We start from the raw sequence: 18,026 nt of genomic DNA on the forward strand, positions 1-18,026 counted from the left end.
CCCAGTAAGATGAAAATGATAATGAAATGTAAATGTGGTGTAGTCTTACAGAGACTCAGTCCAACCAGTCCTGAGGCATGTGGTTAATTGAACCCCCAACTACCAAAGTAAACTGGTATCTACTTTCTAATATTCAAATAAATATAAAGGCAACTAATTTTTACTAGGATTTGAACCTCAGAATTTTGACCTTTGACCTTTGAAAAATCAGCTGTTAAACAAGTGAGGTGTGACAATGAGTTACCCATTTTTTAATACAAAATGTTTTTGTATGTGTTAACATTTATTGTTTTTGAATTGTGATTTTCTATAACTTTTTTTTATTTATGGGTTAAGTTTCAAGAGTTGTGATTCTAATCTTGGGATGTAAAGTTTCATTATGTTAAAGAATTATGATGTTGAGTTATGTTTTTTAGTTTATTAACATGATCTGTATTGCATTATTACGATTTATTAACTGCGATTTATTTCTATGAATAAGTTTCTTTTTTTTTTAATAATAATATTTTCAATTATTGTATTAAATGATTGACTACATAATGTTTATGAATTGCGTAACTGATAAATCATATTTATAGGGTTTTGTAAATTGTTTTTAAAAAATGTGGTCCTTTTCTTCATTAGAAGAGTTTTAACTGTAGCGTATTTTTTCAATTATTAGGTTGAAAATGTAACACTCATGTATGTGTTACAACACTGCGTGGTTTAGTTTGTTAATGTGAAGAATTTAATCAGGTAATGTAACATTCATGCAGAAATATGTTTATTTGTTTATGAAATACATTGAACTTGTAAGCTATTTTTATTGCAGTTTAATTCATTATTTTATATAAAACTGGTTTTAAATTGATAGATCAATTAAAGTGAAAGTTATAAAAATCTTATCTTCGTCCGAGCTACCTTTCAGTCTGAATTCAGAGATTGACTCTGGAAATGATGAGTTTTATTGTGGGCTGATATTAAGTTGTGAAGTATCTTTGTAGTTGAAGATATGCTTGAAAAGTTTGAATGTTTAAAATTGTGTGTATTTGATCACACATTCTTTGAACACACTGCCAAAATCAAGTATTCTCTAAAACCTAATCCAGTAATATATCCATTGACTTGAAATTACTCAATCCTTCCAATCTGATAAAGCAATTTAAAAGTTTTAGATTCAAGTGAAGTTATTATAATTTTCATCAAAATACACACCGTGGCATTTTAAAAATAGTTTGTTGTACCAAAATTCAAACTTTCAGAGAGTCAATTTTTCTTTTCTGGCCATAACAGTACTATCTATGAGTCTGAGTATGTTGCTAGTTCAATGCTTGCTTTTGGGACTAAAGTTTGACCTCTGCACAAAAGCAAAATTTTTATTATGACAAAGAGAATTTTTAATACTGAACATCTGTGCAGGAGGCCTTACTAATGTAGGTATTAGTTGTAAGGAAAATTTTCATATTTTATCTTTTTAATTTCTCTTTTCATATTATATTTCAAATTATCAGTTTATTAAATACAGTGTTTTTATTTATTCATTTAGAGAAAAATAATAAGAAGTTAAACTACAAATTTGTTTAAAGAATATTATTTTTTATTTTCTGTGAAATAGCTGTTGCATATTTGAAAACCATACCATTGTCAACATTGTTCTACTGTATATTACATTTCATTGTATTGTGTACTAGTCAATAGATTGTATCTTGTATATTTTTTCTGTAAGAATGTTTTAGTTTATTTTATTAATTATTATTATTATTATAGATTGCGATGTGAATTGTCATAGAAAGTGTGAAAAATTAATGCCTAACCTATGTGGTATTAATCAAAAGTTACTTGGTGAGGCATTGACATGTGTTAAAAGAGGTAACTCATTGTTCTTTTTTTTTAATTTAGAATAAGTAAATAAATGTAAACTCCAGAAAGAATGAAATCACACCTGGATTGTGTATGTTCAGAAGGAAAGAGGACAATTCAACTATTTATTTATGTATAATATTTCCTTTCTGTTGCTCAGTTTATCTATTTTTCAGGTGAAATTTCATTTTTATTGGACAGTACCACATTTATTTTATAATTGTATACCAACTTCACTGTTCATTTTCTACTTATCAGTACTTAGATATTTAGAAATTAAAATTTTTAATAAATCAGTAACTTTAGTTCTGTTAAATGTTTGAGTACAGAAATAAAGAATACTTAATCAATTTTTTCAGCTTAGAAAGGAGTAAACTGAGTTTATTCCGCGATCTTATAAAAATGTATAAGTGAATCTCTAGGTATATAATAAAGCTTCATTGGTGTTATGATATTACTGTAGTCTTTTTGTTATGTTATAAAACTAATTAACTGATTATTTGTGTAGATAATAATCATAGTATAATATTTTTGTCTAGTGCCCATGTATGGGATTTATTTTATTTAATATTCAGTCTGCTTCTTATTTACATCAAATTTGTTTTAATTTGGTAGTAAAATATTCCATTTTAAACATATTAAATAAAAAGAAAGAGCCATGATAAACAATACTAAAATAAACTGGAATGCTAGGAAATGCAGAAACTATTTTTGAATTATTTTTTTATAATTTTGAATTTAAAACAGAAAACTTTGGTGATGAAAAATACATTTTTCATCGTATTTTTTTTATAGCTATATCTTCTAATTTCACAGAGATATTTATAATTTTCAATTTATTATTACATATGTATACATAGTTAAAAGAACATTTCTATATACTTACTAAAAAGTAGAACATTTTTTTTTATATCTGATAATTGTTTTTTTGGGGAGGATATCCTTCTACCGTCTTATAACTGTATCTGTGTTGTTTTAAACTGCGTTATAATGGGGGCATTATAATGGTGTACACAATGTATAGTACACCAGAAGTTGCAAAATATTTTATTTATATTGCAGAAATTCAAAAGATAAACAAAATAAGGTAGATATCAAAAGTAAGAATAGCTTTCATGTAGAAAAAATTCTGCCATTATCAAATATATAATCTAAGAATTTGAAAGAAATTCTTAAAAATAATTATGTGAATTTAGCAGCAGTATTGATTTTTCTATTAGATAAGGAAAAAAATATAAAGGATAGGGTAGAAATAAGATATCCTTTGAAATATGGGTTACAAGGAATGGATTGAAAGAATATGAAAGAGGTCTTAAAAGCAAATACAAGAAGAGAGAAGTAAATGGTAGGATACCATAAACAGATAAAGTAGGTTAGCAATGCATATGTTAAGACATAAACGTTTATTAAATAATTTGAGAGTAGAGGTTGTAAAAAGAATAAAACTTGCAGTTTAAGATAAGCATTGGAGTATATAAAACAGATAACTGAGGGTATGAGATATAATAAATATGTTGTGGTTAAAAAATTAACACAAAACAAACAAAAAACGGAGATTATCATCAAACAAATATAATATGATTGATGACTCCAAAAATTTGGGTCTTTTCTGATAAATTGATTAACAGATATCAATGAAAGTGAAACAATTTTAATTTAAATTTTAAGAATTATGCTCACACAAGCTAAACAATGTAATCATTACCTCACTTTAATAATATACTTTTCTACTTTGTTTTTAATTTTATTTATCTCTATTTTATTATCATTATTTTGTTTATTACATTAACTGTTTATTCATTTTAGCTTTTTACATTTTTTACTTTATTATTTACATGATTAATATCATTCTATTTAACTAACTACATATTCTGAAATTGATAAATTCATCAAGCAGGCATAGTGTTCTGTAATATTACATATTATTTTATCAAAAAAATAAGCACTGTTCTATTGTTTACTGTTAAATATATTCTACTTGTAGCACGAGTGGTAGCGTCTCGGCCTTTCATCCAGAGGTACCAGGTTCAAATCCCAGTCAGGCATAGCATTTTCACATGCCACAAATCATTCACCTCATCCTCTGAAGCAATACCTAATGGTGGTCTCGGAGGTTAAAAAAAAAAATATATATATATATTCTACTTCGTAACAATTAGTCTAGTCATTTCTTGATATAAGCTATATTGCATTGCTTTATACATTATTTTATTTAAAAAATTACAACTTAGGAGTAAGAATAAAAACTGAATAGGAATATTAAAAACGTGGTGGGGAGATTTTTGCACTAATAATTGCATTATTGAACAACCACCATATTTACGCTTTTTTCTCTAAATACTACTTGTTAATGGGAAAAATCCAATAAATTTTAAATTCATTATAAATGATTCTCAAAAACAATTATTTTTTGCTATCTATATTTCATTTTCTTATTGTATTCATTTAAAAAATAATTTTCTAAGTATATTTTTTCTTTAAGCAAAGAAAAGCAAAACATTTGTAATAATAAAATAATAAAATGGTGAGACAATTCAGAAATGCATGGGGAAACGCTAAACATTAAAATAAAGTTATTAAAAGTGATAAGTTATTTAAGATCTAAATTTCTAAGTACAGAAAGATGAGTTCAGAAATTAGTAGTAGATTGCAATTATTTCTAGTTTCTATAGGAATCAAACATTTAAATGAAATGTTAACAAACAATATTCATGAATTCCTGAATTAATATATGTTCTGAGTTGTGGGTATTTTCAAGAAAATACACTTAATACAGATGAATGACATGACGTTTTTAAAAAATACATCTGGAAACATGTGATGTTAAGAGAAGATTTAGGATATGATGTACTACAGAGTAGAATTGAACGCATAAGCAGAAGATGGTTTGGATAATAATTATTGTAATTACAGAGTAACAAAGTAAATCTTAATGTTATGTATAAGTTAAAACGTAATAGAAAGAATATCTAGAAGGAAGACCATGAAAAAGATAGTTAAGAAAAGAAAATAGAGATCAAGAAATTTTTTAAAGGTGAATAAAGGTCTTGTAGTGAACAGTGCAAAAACTTTGCTTGTACAGATGAATATCAACTACATTTCAGTCGGTACAATTGATACGCAGTTCAGCATAAAGAAAACAATAGAAAATTATTTCGCTCATCATTACTTAATAAACCTGGCATAAGATGTTTTTTATTTTTTGAACAACTATATAATTTCTGGGAGTGATATGTCCAAATCAAGTAACATATAATTTATATTTTCGGCACCTGTCGCATATATGCCACATGAGATTCATTAGTTTTAATTACCTAGATGAATAAAGCAAGTAGAGACCAAAATGTATGATCTTGAAATTCATTTAGAAAGATTTTGCATTTTTTTATTACCTTTCTATTGATAAAATAACATGAAGTATGAATGTAAAAATATATCATTCACTATTTTGTATTTTTACATCAATGTTAAAATAAAATATGATATTTATGATATGATATGTGAGAAACCATTCTACTTAATTGTAACAAATCTTCTATATCCCTTTGTAGTATTAGATAATATTTGAAAACTATTTCATCAGTAAGCCTATACTTTTTAAAACAGCCATCAGCTGTTTTAAACAGCTAAACAGATGACATCAAATGAGCCTTCATGTTTAAACACACACACATGCACAGAATCAATCATTTTAAGGTTTACATAATTTTAAAAAATTCAAAAATTTAAGGCTTAATTAAAATTACATGTAAATAAATGGATATACGTATGAAAATATTACATAAAATTAAAGAGTAGTTATTTTTGTACAAAATTTTTTTCTGTGATGTAACTATTTAACTGATATAATTTAATTATATTAAATTAAATAAACACTTCCATGCCATCTCAGAGTTTACTTCTCAGAAACACTAGGGTAAAATAATGTTAATTTGTTCACTTTTTCTTTAAAAGTTTTTAAATTCAAATCCTATTCAGTATAGGCATTCTCACATCATAAATAAAATATTTTTACAGAACAAAAATGAAGTAATTACAATTGAGAATAAGCCTGTAGTTGTAAAATAATAAAAAATTGAAGAGTTTATTCATTTTCAAAACCTGAGCAGTTTCCAACTATGTTAATGTTTTTTTTCACAAGTATATATCTACATACACATAGCATATCTCTTACCACATCAAGAATAAGCAGCCAGTATTGTATTTTATAAATAACACAGAGCATCGTATTTTTGTTTTGACTATGTCAGATTCCTTTGTTTGTTTTTCTCTTATAATTTAATCAACAGAAGAGTTTTTTAAGCCATTAATTATTTACTACTCTCTAATTAAAGACCAAAATCCTTTGTTAGTTTTGTTTTCACGTTAACTAACAAATATCTGTTCACAAGAGAATAAATGATTTTTTTTTCTTATTTAAAAATTAAAATCTTGTAAATTATAAAACATTTGATCAGTATAAAAAAAACATACACATAATTACATTTTTTAAATTTTATTTAGAAAACAATAAATTATAATAAACATTCATTTAATTCATCTCTTCCAGCTGTATAATAAACATTACTACTTAAGAATTTATCAGCTTTCAATTTGTTGCTTAAATATCTACAGCGTAGAAATGATATGTAAAACTTACAGTATAAGTATAAAACCAGATGTAACCCTTCATTTTGAAAAAAAATTAAACATTAATTTTCACTTATAAATGATTAAATCAAATTGAAAAGAGAGAAAAATTAATTTATATAAAAATTTATTTTATAAAAAATAATAAATTAAGCACCTAGCAAAAGCAGACAAGCTAAGGTCAATTTGTTTAGCAGTTTTTTTTAAAAAGGTTACATCCAGTTAGGTAACAGGAAGCCCGATACGACAAATTTATTACATTTGTAAGGAATATAACATTATTATCTAAATGAAATAAAAATCATTATAACTAAAATGAGAAGATAATTAATAAATAGGAAACCAGATAAATTAACTCATTAATAAATAAAATTAACTGTTAAAATTATTTAAAATGTTCTTAAGAATTGAATGAGTCTTCTACACTCATGTTGTATTGTTACATTATTTTTTTTAATAATCTTATATATTAAAAAAATTGGGCTGAAAACCTATTTCCAGTCATCTGGGCATTCTACTGGATGTATTGGTCTGAATTTATTTTTAATTTAAATTAAAATAAATTAATTTTACGAGGTAGGATATCATAATCAACTAGAAGATGTCTAGGTAGTTTTATATTCAGCATAATATTGTATAACTTTATAAATCTCAAATTGCTTCATTAACTTTAAAAATTAAAACTAATGAATTTCTCATGCCAATTTGAAGCTGTTATAAAATTTTATGCAAATTTCTTTGTTTGTAGTCATTGTAGAATATTCTTAGAAATTAGATAATCAGAAATATTCATTAGCATTAATACCACAAAATTACTAGTTTATTAAACTTTCCAGTTATCTATCTACACATACAAAAATTTAAGTGGCACTATTTACAATATCAGATATATATTTCTGTAATAATGCTGAATTAAATTAACTTTTTAAAATTAGAAAAAAAATGGATTGGAATTTACATTAAAGTTAATTTTGTTATCACATTTTAATTTTTAATGAATTAAATTAAATTAAATTTTTTGAGGATTAAGAAACCAGAGATTATTTCTAGGCACCTCAGCCACTTGTTTTGCTTTTTGTGCAACCTGAATAGAAAACAGAATCTTGGATGGTCCTAAAGACTAAGCATCCATCACCATACCATGCAAGCTCCAATAAAGAAGCAGTTGTCCTATCAGCTACTGAAAGTTCCATCATGGCACTAGATGAAACTATTGTGTCCCAACTGGCCCAGTTTTGATGGAACTCATTCAAGAAAAAAGAAATAAAGAAAAATTGGCAGGAAAGAAAAAAAGAAATGATCAATGGTGATGAGATAGTTAACAAGATTGTTCAAGAGCCTTGATCAGTTAAAAACTATTGTACAGTAAGAAGAACATTTTTTTTTTATATTAAGCCATTAGGTGGAATTAAATCAACAAAGAATAATTAGTATAGATTTTATTACTAATTTTCAAATATATTTTTAATGGAAAAATAAATAATGGTTAAAAGTTGTTTTGGTGTTGTGATAAAAGTACAGTAATTAATTTTTTTCTTTTTACACATTTAAAATTAGTTCAAACAATCTATAATAATGTGATATTTTGTAATTAAAATACCTTCATTTAATTGCACTGCTTGCCCATAAATTTACTTTACTGTTGTACTTTAAAATTATTTCTCAAAATAAAAACCATCACAATTTTAAAACATTACTTTAATATCTTATTTTCTGCATTTTGTTTTTTCTTTCATTTCAAAATGGAAATTTGCCATATCTTTTTCATTAATGATTCATTGTACAGAATGCTATTTTTAGGTTTAAAGTAATTATTCTTATTTTGTTATGAAGAGGTATATAATTATATAGCTGCTGTTGAGATTGACAAACAATTTTGTGGGTCATATGACCGAGATATTTTAAGTGATAAATTATTGCAGTATATTTTATTTTTTATTGTTATAAATTTGTTTGCCAAATATTTTAATAATTTGAAACTAATTTTGAAAAGCCAACAGGTTAATAAAAAATTTTAATTATATAGTAAAAAATTAAATGTGAGTTGTGTTTAAGTGTATAGTATTAAAATAAGATCAAAAACTGTTAAGTTAAAAGTTAGTTAAGATTGAAATTTTGAAAACAGAAGAGTTTGAATTTTGTCAAAGCAATAGTGCATTTATTGTTTTGACAGAAGTTATTTATTTATTATTTAGGTTTTCAATCTACAGATAGGTTGGCAATAGTCGCTGTCTTCTGTTTCATTATTCTCTTCTAGCCTCTACATTTTTTAAGATCTGTCATACGTACATTTTGGCCAACCCCTGCAATCCTTATACATGCATATTTTGATCAGCTGATTTTAGATTATATAGTTATTCTTTTTTAAAGCAGTGAACAATTCAAATGGCTTTACCATTCTAGTTGGAAGTAAAGATGTTTTAACTAAATCAGAAAAGAAAACGGTTGAAAAATCATACAAAGTAGAAGGTAAATTGTATTTTTTACAACCTGATAATTTCACAATATATGTACTATTTCAGATAGTAGCATTCTAGAAATTGATAACTTTTTTTATATTCTATTCTTAGGGTTGTACATCTCAGACAGAATAACGTGGAAAATAAATAAAAATGTTTAAAAATATATTGTCATGGTTTTATTGGACGATTTAAGCTTGCTTTCATATGTTTGATCAAGTGGTTTGTGCCTTTTCTTCATTATATTTTTACGATATAAAACAATTCAAAAATTGTTAGTTTTAATTTCTCTTGAGCACAGTTAATGGTTTCAGACCATCTGTTCAATCTTGTTTAATATCTAATGATTCAGCATTGAGCAAATCAAATGATTTCGTCAACTCTTTCTGTATTATTTTTCTTGGATAGGTTGACATCAGGAAGGATATCCTACTCATTTTGCTGAATCTTTCAAGCCGTACCCCAGGAAAAACAGGAATACAATTAAAAAAATTTACTAAAGAAGCAGAGATGATTTTGTAAAAAATTCCAGATAATTTTTGGGTGTCAGCCAATTCACTAGTCATTTATTGGCAGTATACTACTCCCAGTTTATTTTATTCCACAGTGGTTTCCAGAAATATCTTCAAGTAGTTATTCTGGAGTCCAAAATATCAGAAACATCCAAGAGATACTTAAAAAAAAAAAATCTTGAATTTTTTTATTGGAATTGAGTTTCACTACATTTAAAATATATATTGATTGATCTTTCATCCTTGCCATCATTAAGTTCAACTGAAACTTATTAGTTAAATGAAATAAATTGTTTTGATTTAATATTCTACAAATCTTCTGATTTCTACTTTGACCACATCATCAGTTTCTTGAACTTTATTGTTATGTATAGTTTTTCCAGTTTATATTCCTTTTTATTCCATAAACATATGAAGTCAATCAGTTTAAGTTGTGATTTGCGTGATTATTGGACTAAAATTGGCTACTGGACGGTGTATAAATAATTTTTAATTATGAGAACAGTGTTTAGAAAGCCATTATTGTAAGGTGGATTCCTGAGATCTGTATTTCTCCATGCCCATTATCTATCTTCCAGTATAATTTATTTTTTCTAAGTATATTTTTATTTCACTAAGCATGAGTGGGTGATATCTTTGTTGTTGGATGGATTTCTTTAATATTCTTTTGAAAGAGATGGAATACATACCAGATACATATTGCCTTAGTTAAATTTTCAATTGACACACCCATTTTGAAAACATACTGGAACCATAATGTTCCTAATGAGACCTGGTGAACTCAATAATGGCTCTTAACATGGACAGTTGAATCTGAGATATTGTTAGCTTTGCTCAAATATGCAAACTTTAATCCTCCAGCATTTTTATTAAATTTATAATTTTCTGAATACCAGATGTATATTTTAATTTTTTGTTTTCAAAATTTTGCTGGTCCATGTGATGGTGTAACTGCTTTTTAAACAATGATTGATAGTTATTTTTAATCTCTTATTTATTTTAAATAATTTTTTTTATCAAAAAAAAAATTTAACTTCTACTTTCCCATCATTAAAATTTAAATTTTCTGCTCCAATCTTATTATTAGAGGACTGCAGAAAGCTTATAATAAAAATGTTCGCTACTTACCACCATGCATTTTCATCTCTTTAATTCTTTTCAGCAATTTTTCAAGTACCATCTTTGCCATACATCCTGCAATTGACATCACATTTTTTTTATATATATATATGTATAAGGGAAGGAATTGATTGCCTGAGATGTTTTACTGGTTCAGCATTTCTGCCACTAGCTTTGTTTAGACTGTTTGTACAGCTCTTGTGAATAAGAAATGGAGTACTTGAACAAATCTACAGACATAGTTACCATCACATTAAAGAAAATTGGCCAATGTACCAGCTGCTATTTACTATTTACAAGCTATACCATTTTGTATCAGTATGGGAACACTAATATGATTAGTGCAGTAGTTAACAAAAAGTTTATGTTTTCTATCGACAAAAGAATTGATCCAAGGATAATGAAGCAGGAAGTTGTCTTGTCCGAAACAAAATTTTCATGTTTTGTTCCTGATAAATGTACCTTCTCATTGCTTTTCCTATCATTTATATCAGTTTAATTGTTAAGATATTAAAGAACTATCATAAATCTTGAGTTGATTTTTTTAATCGTAATTAATTTTTGAACAATAGATACAAATTTTTTAGAATTAATGTAAAAATAATGAGCTGTTGCTGACTCATTATAACATAACAAATGAGAAGTAAGTTAACCTTTTTTTTCAGTTTCAATGTTAGGGAGTAAAGAGAATGAATGAATCACTGATATTAGATAATAAGTATGAAATATTTATGTTTTATGACATACAGCTGCAATAAATGTGGTACATAAAATGCTATCATTATAAATGAGTTGAAACGAACTTGTTATTAATTAAGTAAAAGGATCTTTTGATATAAAAAAACCCATTGCTTTAGTTCTATTAATAGATAATGAACCTGTTAACTTCATACTTATATAAGTTATTATATAACATTTATAAACGTTCTTAATTGACGTCAGAGTCTTTCAGTTTTTTTCTTTTTTGGTTCTTTTATTATTATTTTTTCATGTACCTATTTTTTTTTCTTTTCAACCTTCACATTTATATTTTTTATAAAATATGTACATATATTATACTTAGTGTCTTGGCTTGTCAAACTATAGTCAGTTCATAGCCTCTCTTGGTCAAGTGCCACCACTTTGTTCACCTCCTCGGTGGCCCCTCCAGAAGTCTCAAGTCCTCTTCTATAAATATATGATGCAATTTCTTTCTGTCATGGTGCTTTTAGGGACAGACTGCAGAAATTCGGCCTGGTGGATTCTGGGATGTGTCCTCAGCATGGACAATTGGATGACACCTACCATGTTATTTTATGAATGCTTGAAGTATGCTTGAGTTAATGCGCACGGAGACCATCTGTCGGTTTGATTTTGTTGGGTCGGCATTGTATCTCCATGTAAACTGGAGGAGCCAGTCTGAATGGGTAATAGTGGAGAGTTTTATAGTGTAGGCAAAGAAAAGGATTGCTGAGGGGATCTAGAGCCCTGCTTGGATTTCTTTTGTATTCTGTTTTTGGCCTTTGTTTTATTTTCTTTCAATGTTAATGTGTTATTATTGTTACATGTAATATTTTTATATTTCGTCTTGTATGTTGAATTCACTTTTACCTTCTAAGGATAGGTAGTTCAGTACCTTTGTTTCGTTAAGTTCTTTCAGTCTTACTTAAGACTCGGTGAGATGTGTTTTGTTTTTAGTTCATTAAATAATAGTAAACCAATGGGAATGTCACTCATGGTATTCACATCGGTCACATCCTGGCCGAAGCGGACTGGAATATGTCAAAAGCCAAGATTTCAAAGATGAGCTACGATAAAGCCCATAAGGGCTACGAATGAAGGGGGTGGTGGAGGGTGTCTTTCCCTACAAGGGTCAGTCTTCTCCTATACTGTTTATCCACCTTTTCTTTTCCAAAAGAGTCTTGCATCATCTGTTCCTATTTTAATTATTTTCTCATGTCTTCAAAAACATGACCCAATCATTTCTTCCTTCCACTTTTTATTTCTGTTACCAATCAAATTCTTACAGAAAAAAGAATGTTTAGCTACCATTTTATTTGTTGTGTTTTTCCATCAACCTGTCTTTTGACAAACTTGATATAGATATTAATTAATAACTTGCTTTCAAAGGATTTTAGGTTAAATTTCATCTTCCTTGTTAAAATTCATGTCTGTATTCTGTGCATTAGTATAATTAATATAACCTATGTTTGGTGTTAATTAATAACAACCTGATTTTTAGATTTTTAGACAATTTATAGCACCGTACCATTGACGGTGCTGTAAAAAAATATACCAACAAAATGTAGTAAACTTCATGTTCAGTTTGGTGACATACAGTAACCAGTTCATTGAATATAATTTTGTTGGTTGCCATTTTACATTTCACATCTTTTAATTTTTAGAATATATTCTTAATTAGATGTTAAAAAAATTTATGGGTGGTCCGTCCACCTTCCTTACAGAAAACCAACTGATTTATACATGACTCATAATACTGAAATCCGTATATAGAATTAGAACTAGATAAGTGCTTATAGTTTAATTGAGAGAGTGGATATATTACCCAAATAAATTAATTAATGAAGTTTTTAATCAATGTCATATCATCGTTTGCCCCAAAGTGGGTCTGTGGTACCATATCTGTTCTCCACATTCTATCTCCATCTAAACTTTTGTGCCCCTTTATTTTATAATGTCTAAATTTTAATTTTTCTCTATTTTCCACTTTTTGAACCTTCTCATTTTGTTTTAATTAACCTTTTTGCTCTTATGGTATGTCCCAGCCAGTTTGATTTCCTCTTCTGCAATGTTTTTAATTGTAAGATTATTATTTAGATTCTAATCTTTTTAATTGACCACAGTAAATAATAACAAAATTTATAATTTAAAATTTCACCTTTGGATTTAATGCAGTGGAACATTGATCCCATTTCCAGCTATCTGGTCTTACCTGTGTACAGTTTCTCCTGCCTTCCACTGCGAGATTAGGTCTTTGATTCTGAATTATAGATCTAGGCTCTTAATCAGTAATTATTGGTTTAGTTAAAAAAATTTAATCAGATTCATTACATACTATCTCGTAAATGACAATATATTTACAATTTTTCTTACAAAAGTTTTGGAGAGAAACTTAGCTGGCAACCTCTTCATGCTCAAATTGTTTGAACTGATCTGATGATTGTTGATATTGTTATTCTAAGACGATGATCTTCATGGATGAATGTGTAAATTTTACCAATAATTTTATTGCTGCTTTTTGAAGCTTATCTTTTTACTTTTAATTTTTGTTTTCTCTCTTTTAATTTTATAAAACATTCAAAAGCTTATGAATATACCATGGTATTATTATTTTAAGCCACTAATAATAACATTTAATAGACAGTTTTCCCTAGTTTTGATCAAATTCGATGTCCAAACATTGTACCATATTTTGATTCGATGAAAACCAATAAGATGCAAAAATCAACTAACTCAATTGATTGTTAACAACCAACTGAAGGAAGTTTGCTCAAATCTATGGCTAATTCCTTCTCCCAATACTTTGTGGTCAATAGCCATAGCTACATCTATTTACTTACCGTAACTGACTTGCTCATAGTAAAATCATTTCAGAATTGTTACCTCAAATTTCATATATTTAAGCTTTACATGCCCATTATATTTATCATTATAATAAACCATCTTTCTATCTGATTAAGGAGTATTTTATTATGTTTTATCCTGTTTAAAATATTGGGATTATAAAACTTTGCTGTTTAGAGTGATGTATTATTGTGATATAGTTGATATTGGTTGTAGTGTATCAGGAAGGAGTAAGAAATCACTTTATTTTTAAGATTTAAATAAATTTAATAACGTGCACTTTTTGTATAATAAATTTAAAAGTCTCTTTAGAGATTTAAGTTTTAAATCAAGACAAAAAAGTACAATTTAAAAAAAATCATAATTTAACTAGATGTAACAGATTTATTAATGTCTAATTAATTATGCATTCATTTAGATATTGAATAATCTTTGTTCCAATTATAATTTCATTAAAATTTTTTTTTTTTAATGATTCATTACAAACATTTTTTACACACACACACACACACACACACACACACACACACACACACACACACACACACACACACACACACACACATATATATATATATATATATATATATACACACACACACACACACACACACACACATACATACACATACACATACACATACACACATACACACACACACACATACACACACATACACACACATACACACATACACACACACACACACATACACACGTCTACATGCATGTGTGTGTAAATGAACAGTTATAATTTCATGGTAGATTCTGAATGGAGTTTTTGTGTGTACTACAGCATAGTTTTATTAAACCATAAAAATGTCACTGAAATATATGAGAATATGGGTTACATTTTTGCTACTGCCATCTGGCGTCAAAAAGTTAAAATTATAAAAAGCACCATTAAAACAATTAACTATAAAAGATTTATCCTTCATCTCCCCTCACTCACTCCATCCAGTCATCTTCTACCCCCTGCCAAATACTTCATTCACCTTCCAAACCACCCACATAATGTTTAACTTTCAGTCCACTATTCTATTTTTATCACAGTTTTTTCTCCTGTAATATTTATACTTGTGTCATTTCATTTTAAATGTGTAAATGGAATATATATATATATATATGTGTGTGTGTGTGTGTGTGTGTGTGTGTGTGTGTGTGTGTGTGTGTGTGTGTGTGTGTGTGTATATACATACTTTTTCTTTTGTGTAAGATATAAAAAACAAACACACATGCACACACACATATGTATTAGTGTACACCCTTTCAGAAGTCAGTTGGCAGTAATTTTCTTCAAGTTTTTATGATGCATACTTTTGACTTTGATTAATTATATTCTCCATTATAAGTGATTATACAGTTTAATGTAATTTATATTTTAACAGTTTAAATGTCTACGTAATTTTGTTTTTAATGACTTTTTTAAAATAATTTAATGTAATTTAAACAGTATTACTTGAAAATGTAAAGTAATTACTTACACAACATGAAAAACACAACCTGAAAATTCCAGGAATGGTTTATTAACGTTTAAATCGGTCAAAGTAGAAAATTGAGATTTTATAAATTTTTATTGATATAATAAAAGTAGTTGTCTTATTATATATGTTCAGTGAATGTACTTCATTCTACTAAGTAATCTTTTGGGGGCAACTGAAAAATCTTTAATGTATAAATCCTTAATAAGTAATACCTATTTTATTTTTTATTTTTACCTATTTTATTTAATAAAGGAAACTGAAAATCATGTGTGCTATTTCATTTTCACCTGATAGGCGTTTAAGCCATTAGACGTGCTGTACAGCCACCAGACAGTTAATTAAAAGTTTGCAAGTTAGTTCACAAGCAACTCTTATTACCAAATACCAAAGATGTCCTCCTCTCATGACCTGGCATTCTCATTATAACAATCTATTGGGAAGATAACTCTACCCACAGAATCAATAATTCGGAAAAAGGAATTTAGGATAAGGGAAGGTATGAATAGTGAAAAAGTGTGATCTTCCATTCTGGATAGTTTATCATTTTACCCAGAGTCCAAAATATATGTCCTAACAAAATTTGTTGTAAATCAGATTAAAAGTATTATAATGAGACCATAGCGTGAAATTTATTTATGTTTGTTAATCACTGTAATAATTATTTTAATTTGCAACATGTTTAGTATATAAAAATACCATTTGCTCGCATATATATCGACCCCCCCCCATATTTGAAATTAATTTTCAGGAAAAAAGTTTAGAAATTTTTTTTTCCACCAAATAAAATTTTACCACCAATAAGAAACTAATTTTGAAATTTATTATACATTCAATTATATAATAATTACATTTTTTACATTTGTTGAGTTATGAAGATGATAACTTCCACATAGGATTTCCTTGGGAGTACCTAGGTCTCTTTTTTTTTATATTTTACAAATCATAATATATCAGTAATATGTTAAGTAACTTTCTTTCATTGTTATAATAGTACTAAATCATATAATCATATAATCATATATATATATATATATATATATATATACATCCAAATAGCTGAGTACATTTTATTTATGTCTATGTAAATGTGTTTATTTTGTTTTAAGTTTGCAAAAATTGTTACTGTGTTACAACGCAATGTTGTAATAGATATGTACTTTGTAAAAGATGAGAATATAACTATTATTACTATTACATAATAATATGCATACTTTTTATTTATTATACTATTATATTAGTATTTTATAATATTATATTGCTTAAATTTTATTTCTAAACTGTCACGGCTTCATGCCTGCACTACATGGTTACTTGCATTTCCCGTCGCAGTTAGTTTTTTTTATTTTATGTTTTTTAGTCAAATAACTAGAGGCAGGTACATCCAGTCATGTCACACTTACAGTAAAAGTGGCAGTGATTGTGTTGGTTTAGCTACCCATACACCCCCTTAAAAAATTGAATTGAAATTAAAAAACTCCAACAATGGTTTTTAGATATTTATCTGAAGAGTATTTGCAAGCCCAAACTACTGAATATCCTGTTTACTATACTTGAAATTGGAAAAATTTACAATTGTTCAAACATATTTTTAATTTTCTTTGCCACTTTCAGGGTAAAATTTCAGGGTAAAATTTCTTATAAATCAATGTTTAGTTTTTTAATTCTGATTTTACATCTTCAGTCAAATGACCCTAGAATGCATCTAACATGGATTGCTGTCTTCTAAGACCTAATTTTCTCGACTAGACTGTTTTAAGCCCACCCTTAACAAAAGACTCATCCATCCGACCTTTTTCATTAATTAGGTACTTTTATTAACCATAACTGGTAATAATAACTGAAGGTAGTTATTACTATAAATATAAACTGAAATAAGTTCCCCATCATGAATGTAGAAATGAAAATAAATTACAAAACAACTTAAAAGCCTTAATGAATCCGAGTGTAAGTTGGCCCCATATATAGGTCAATCTTGATTATAAATCAACTTCCCGCATTTTATGGGAGAAAGTGAAGGAAAAACCTCGACCTATATTAAAACCTTTGATTGATTTATACTGTAACTACAGTGATTTCTTTTTTAGTCCAGAACCTTCCAAGTGAGGATGTTATTTATTTATCAGATTTTATTGAAAGTATTAATTTATGGTAGTACAAAATTATTTATTTTTAATGACCAACGTTACCATATTTTTTAAACTTTAATTGTCATCAACTACTGAGATGTCTGTGTTAAGTCATTAAGAATTTCCCAGATCCAAGATGATAGTCGTTTCCAATATCTTCAGTGTTAAAGTTAAGTGCATTACTATTTATCAAAGTAATAATAATAGATTTAAACTTAACGGATATTATTTTATCTATACCAAAACATTTAGTATCATAATCAGCTACATGACTACATTGTGGATAACTACAAA

The 18,026-nt window shown here is 27.2% G+C and overlaps 1 protein-coding gene across 3 annotated transcripts in view; it reads left to right on the forward strand.

Moving 5' to 3' along the window:
• Positions 1–18,026, forward strand: part of LOC142333012 (uncharacterized) — a 99,333-nt gene that overhangs the window by 46,784 nt on the left and 34,523 nt on the right. For 2 of the 3 annotated variants that reach the window (XM_075379782.1, XM_075379781.1), the window contains one exon: positions 1,747–1,848. The exons of the other annotated variant lie outside the window; for it this stretch is intronic. In XM_075379782.1, coding sequence (XP_075235897.1) covers positions 1,747–1,848 — 102 coding nt within the window. The remainder of the gene's footprint in view (positions 1–1,746; positions 1,849–18,026) is intronic. 3 annotated transcript variants of the gene reach the window in all.

This window comes from Lycorma delicatula, chromosome 12 (genome assembly GCF_047948215.1).
Source record: "Lycorma delicatula isolate Av1 chromosome 12, ASM4794821v1, whole genome shotgun sequence".
NCBI classification, from domain to species: domain Eukaryota; kingdom Metazoa; phylum Arthropoda; class Insecta; order Hemiptera; family Fulgoridae; genus Lycorma; species Lycorma delicatula.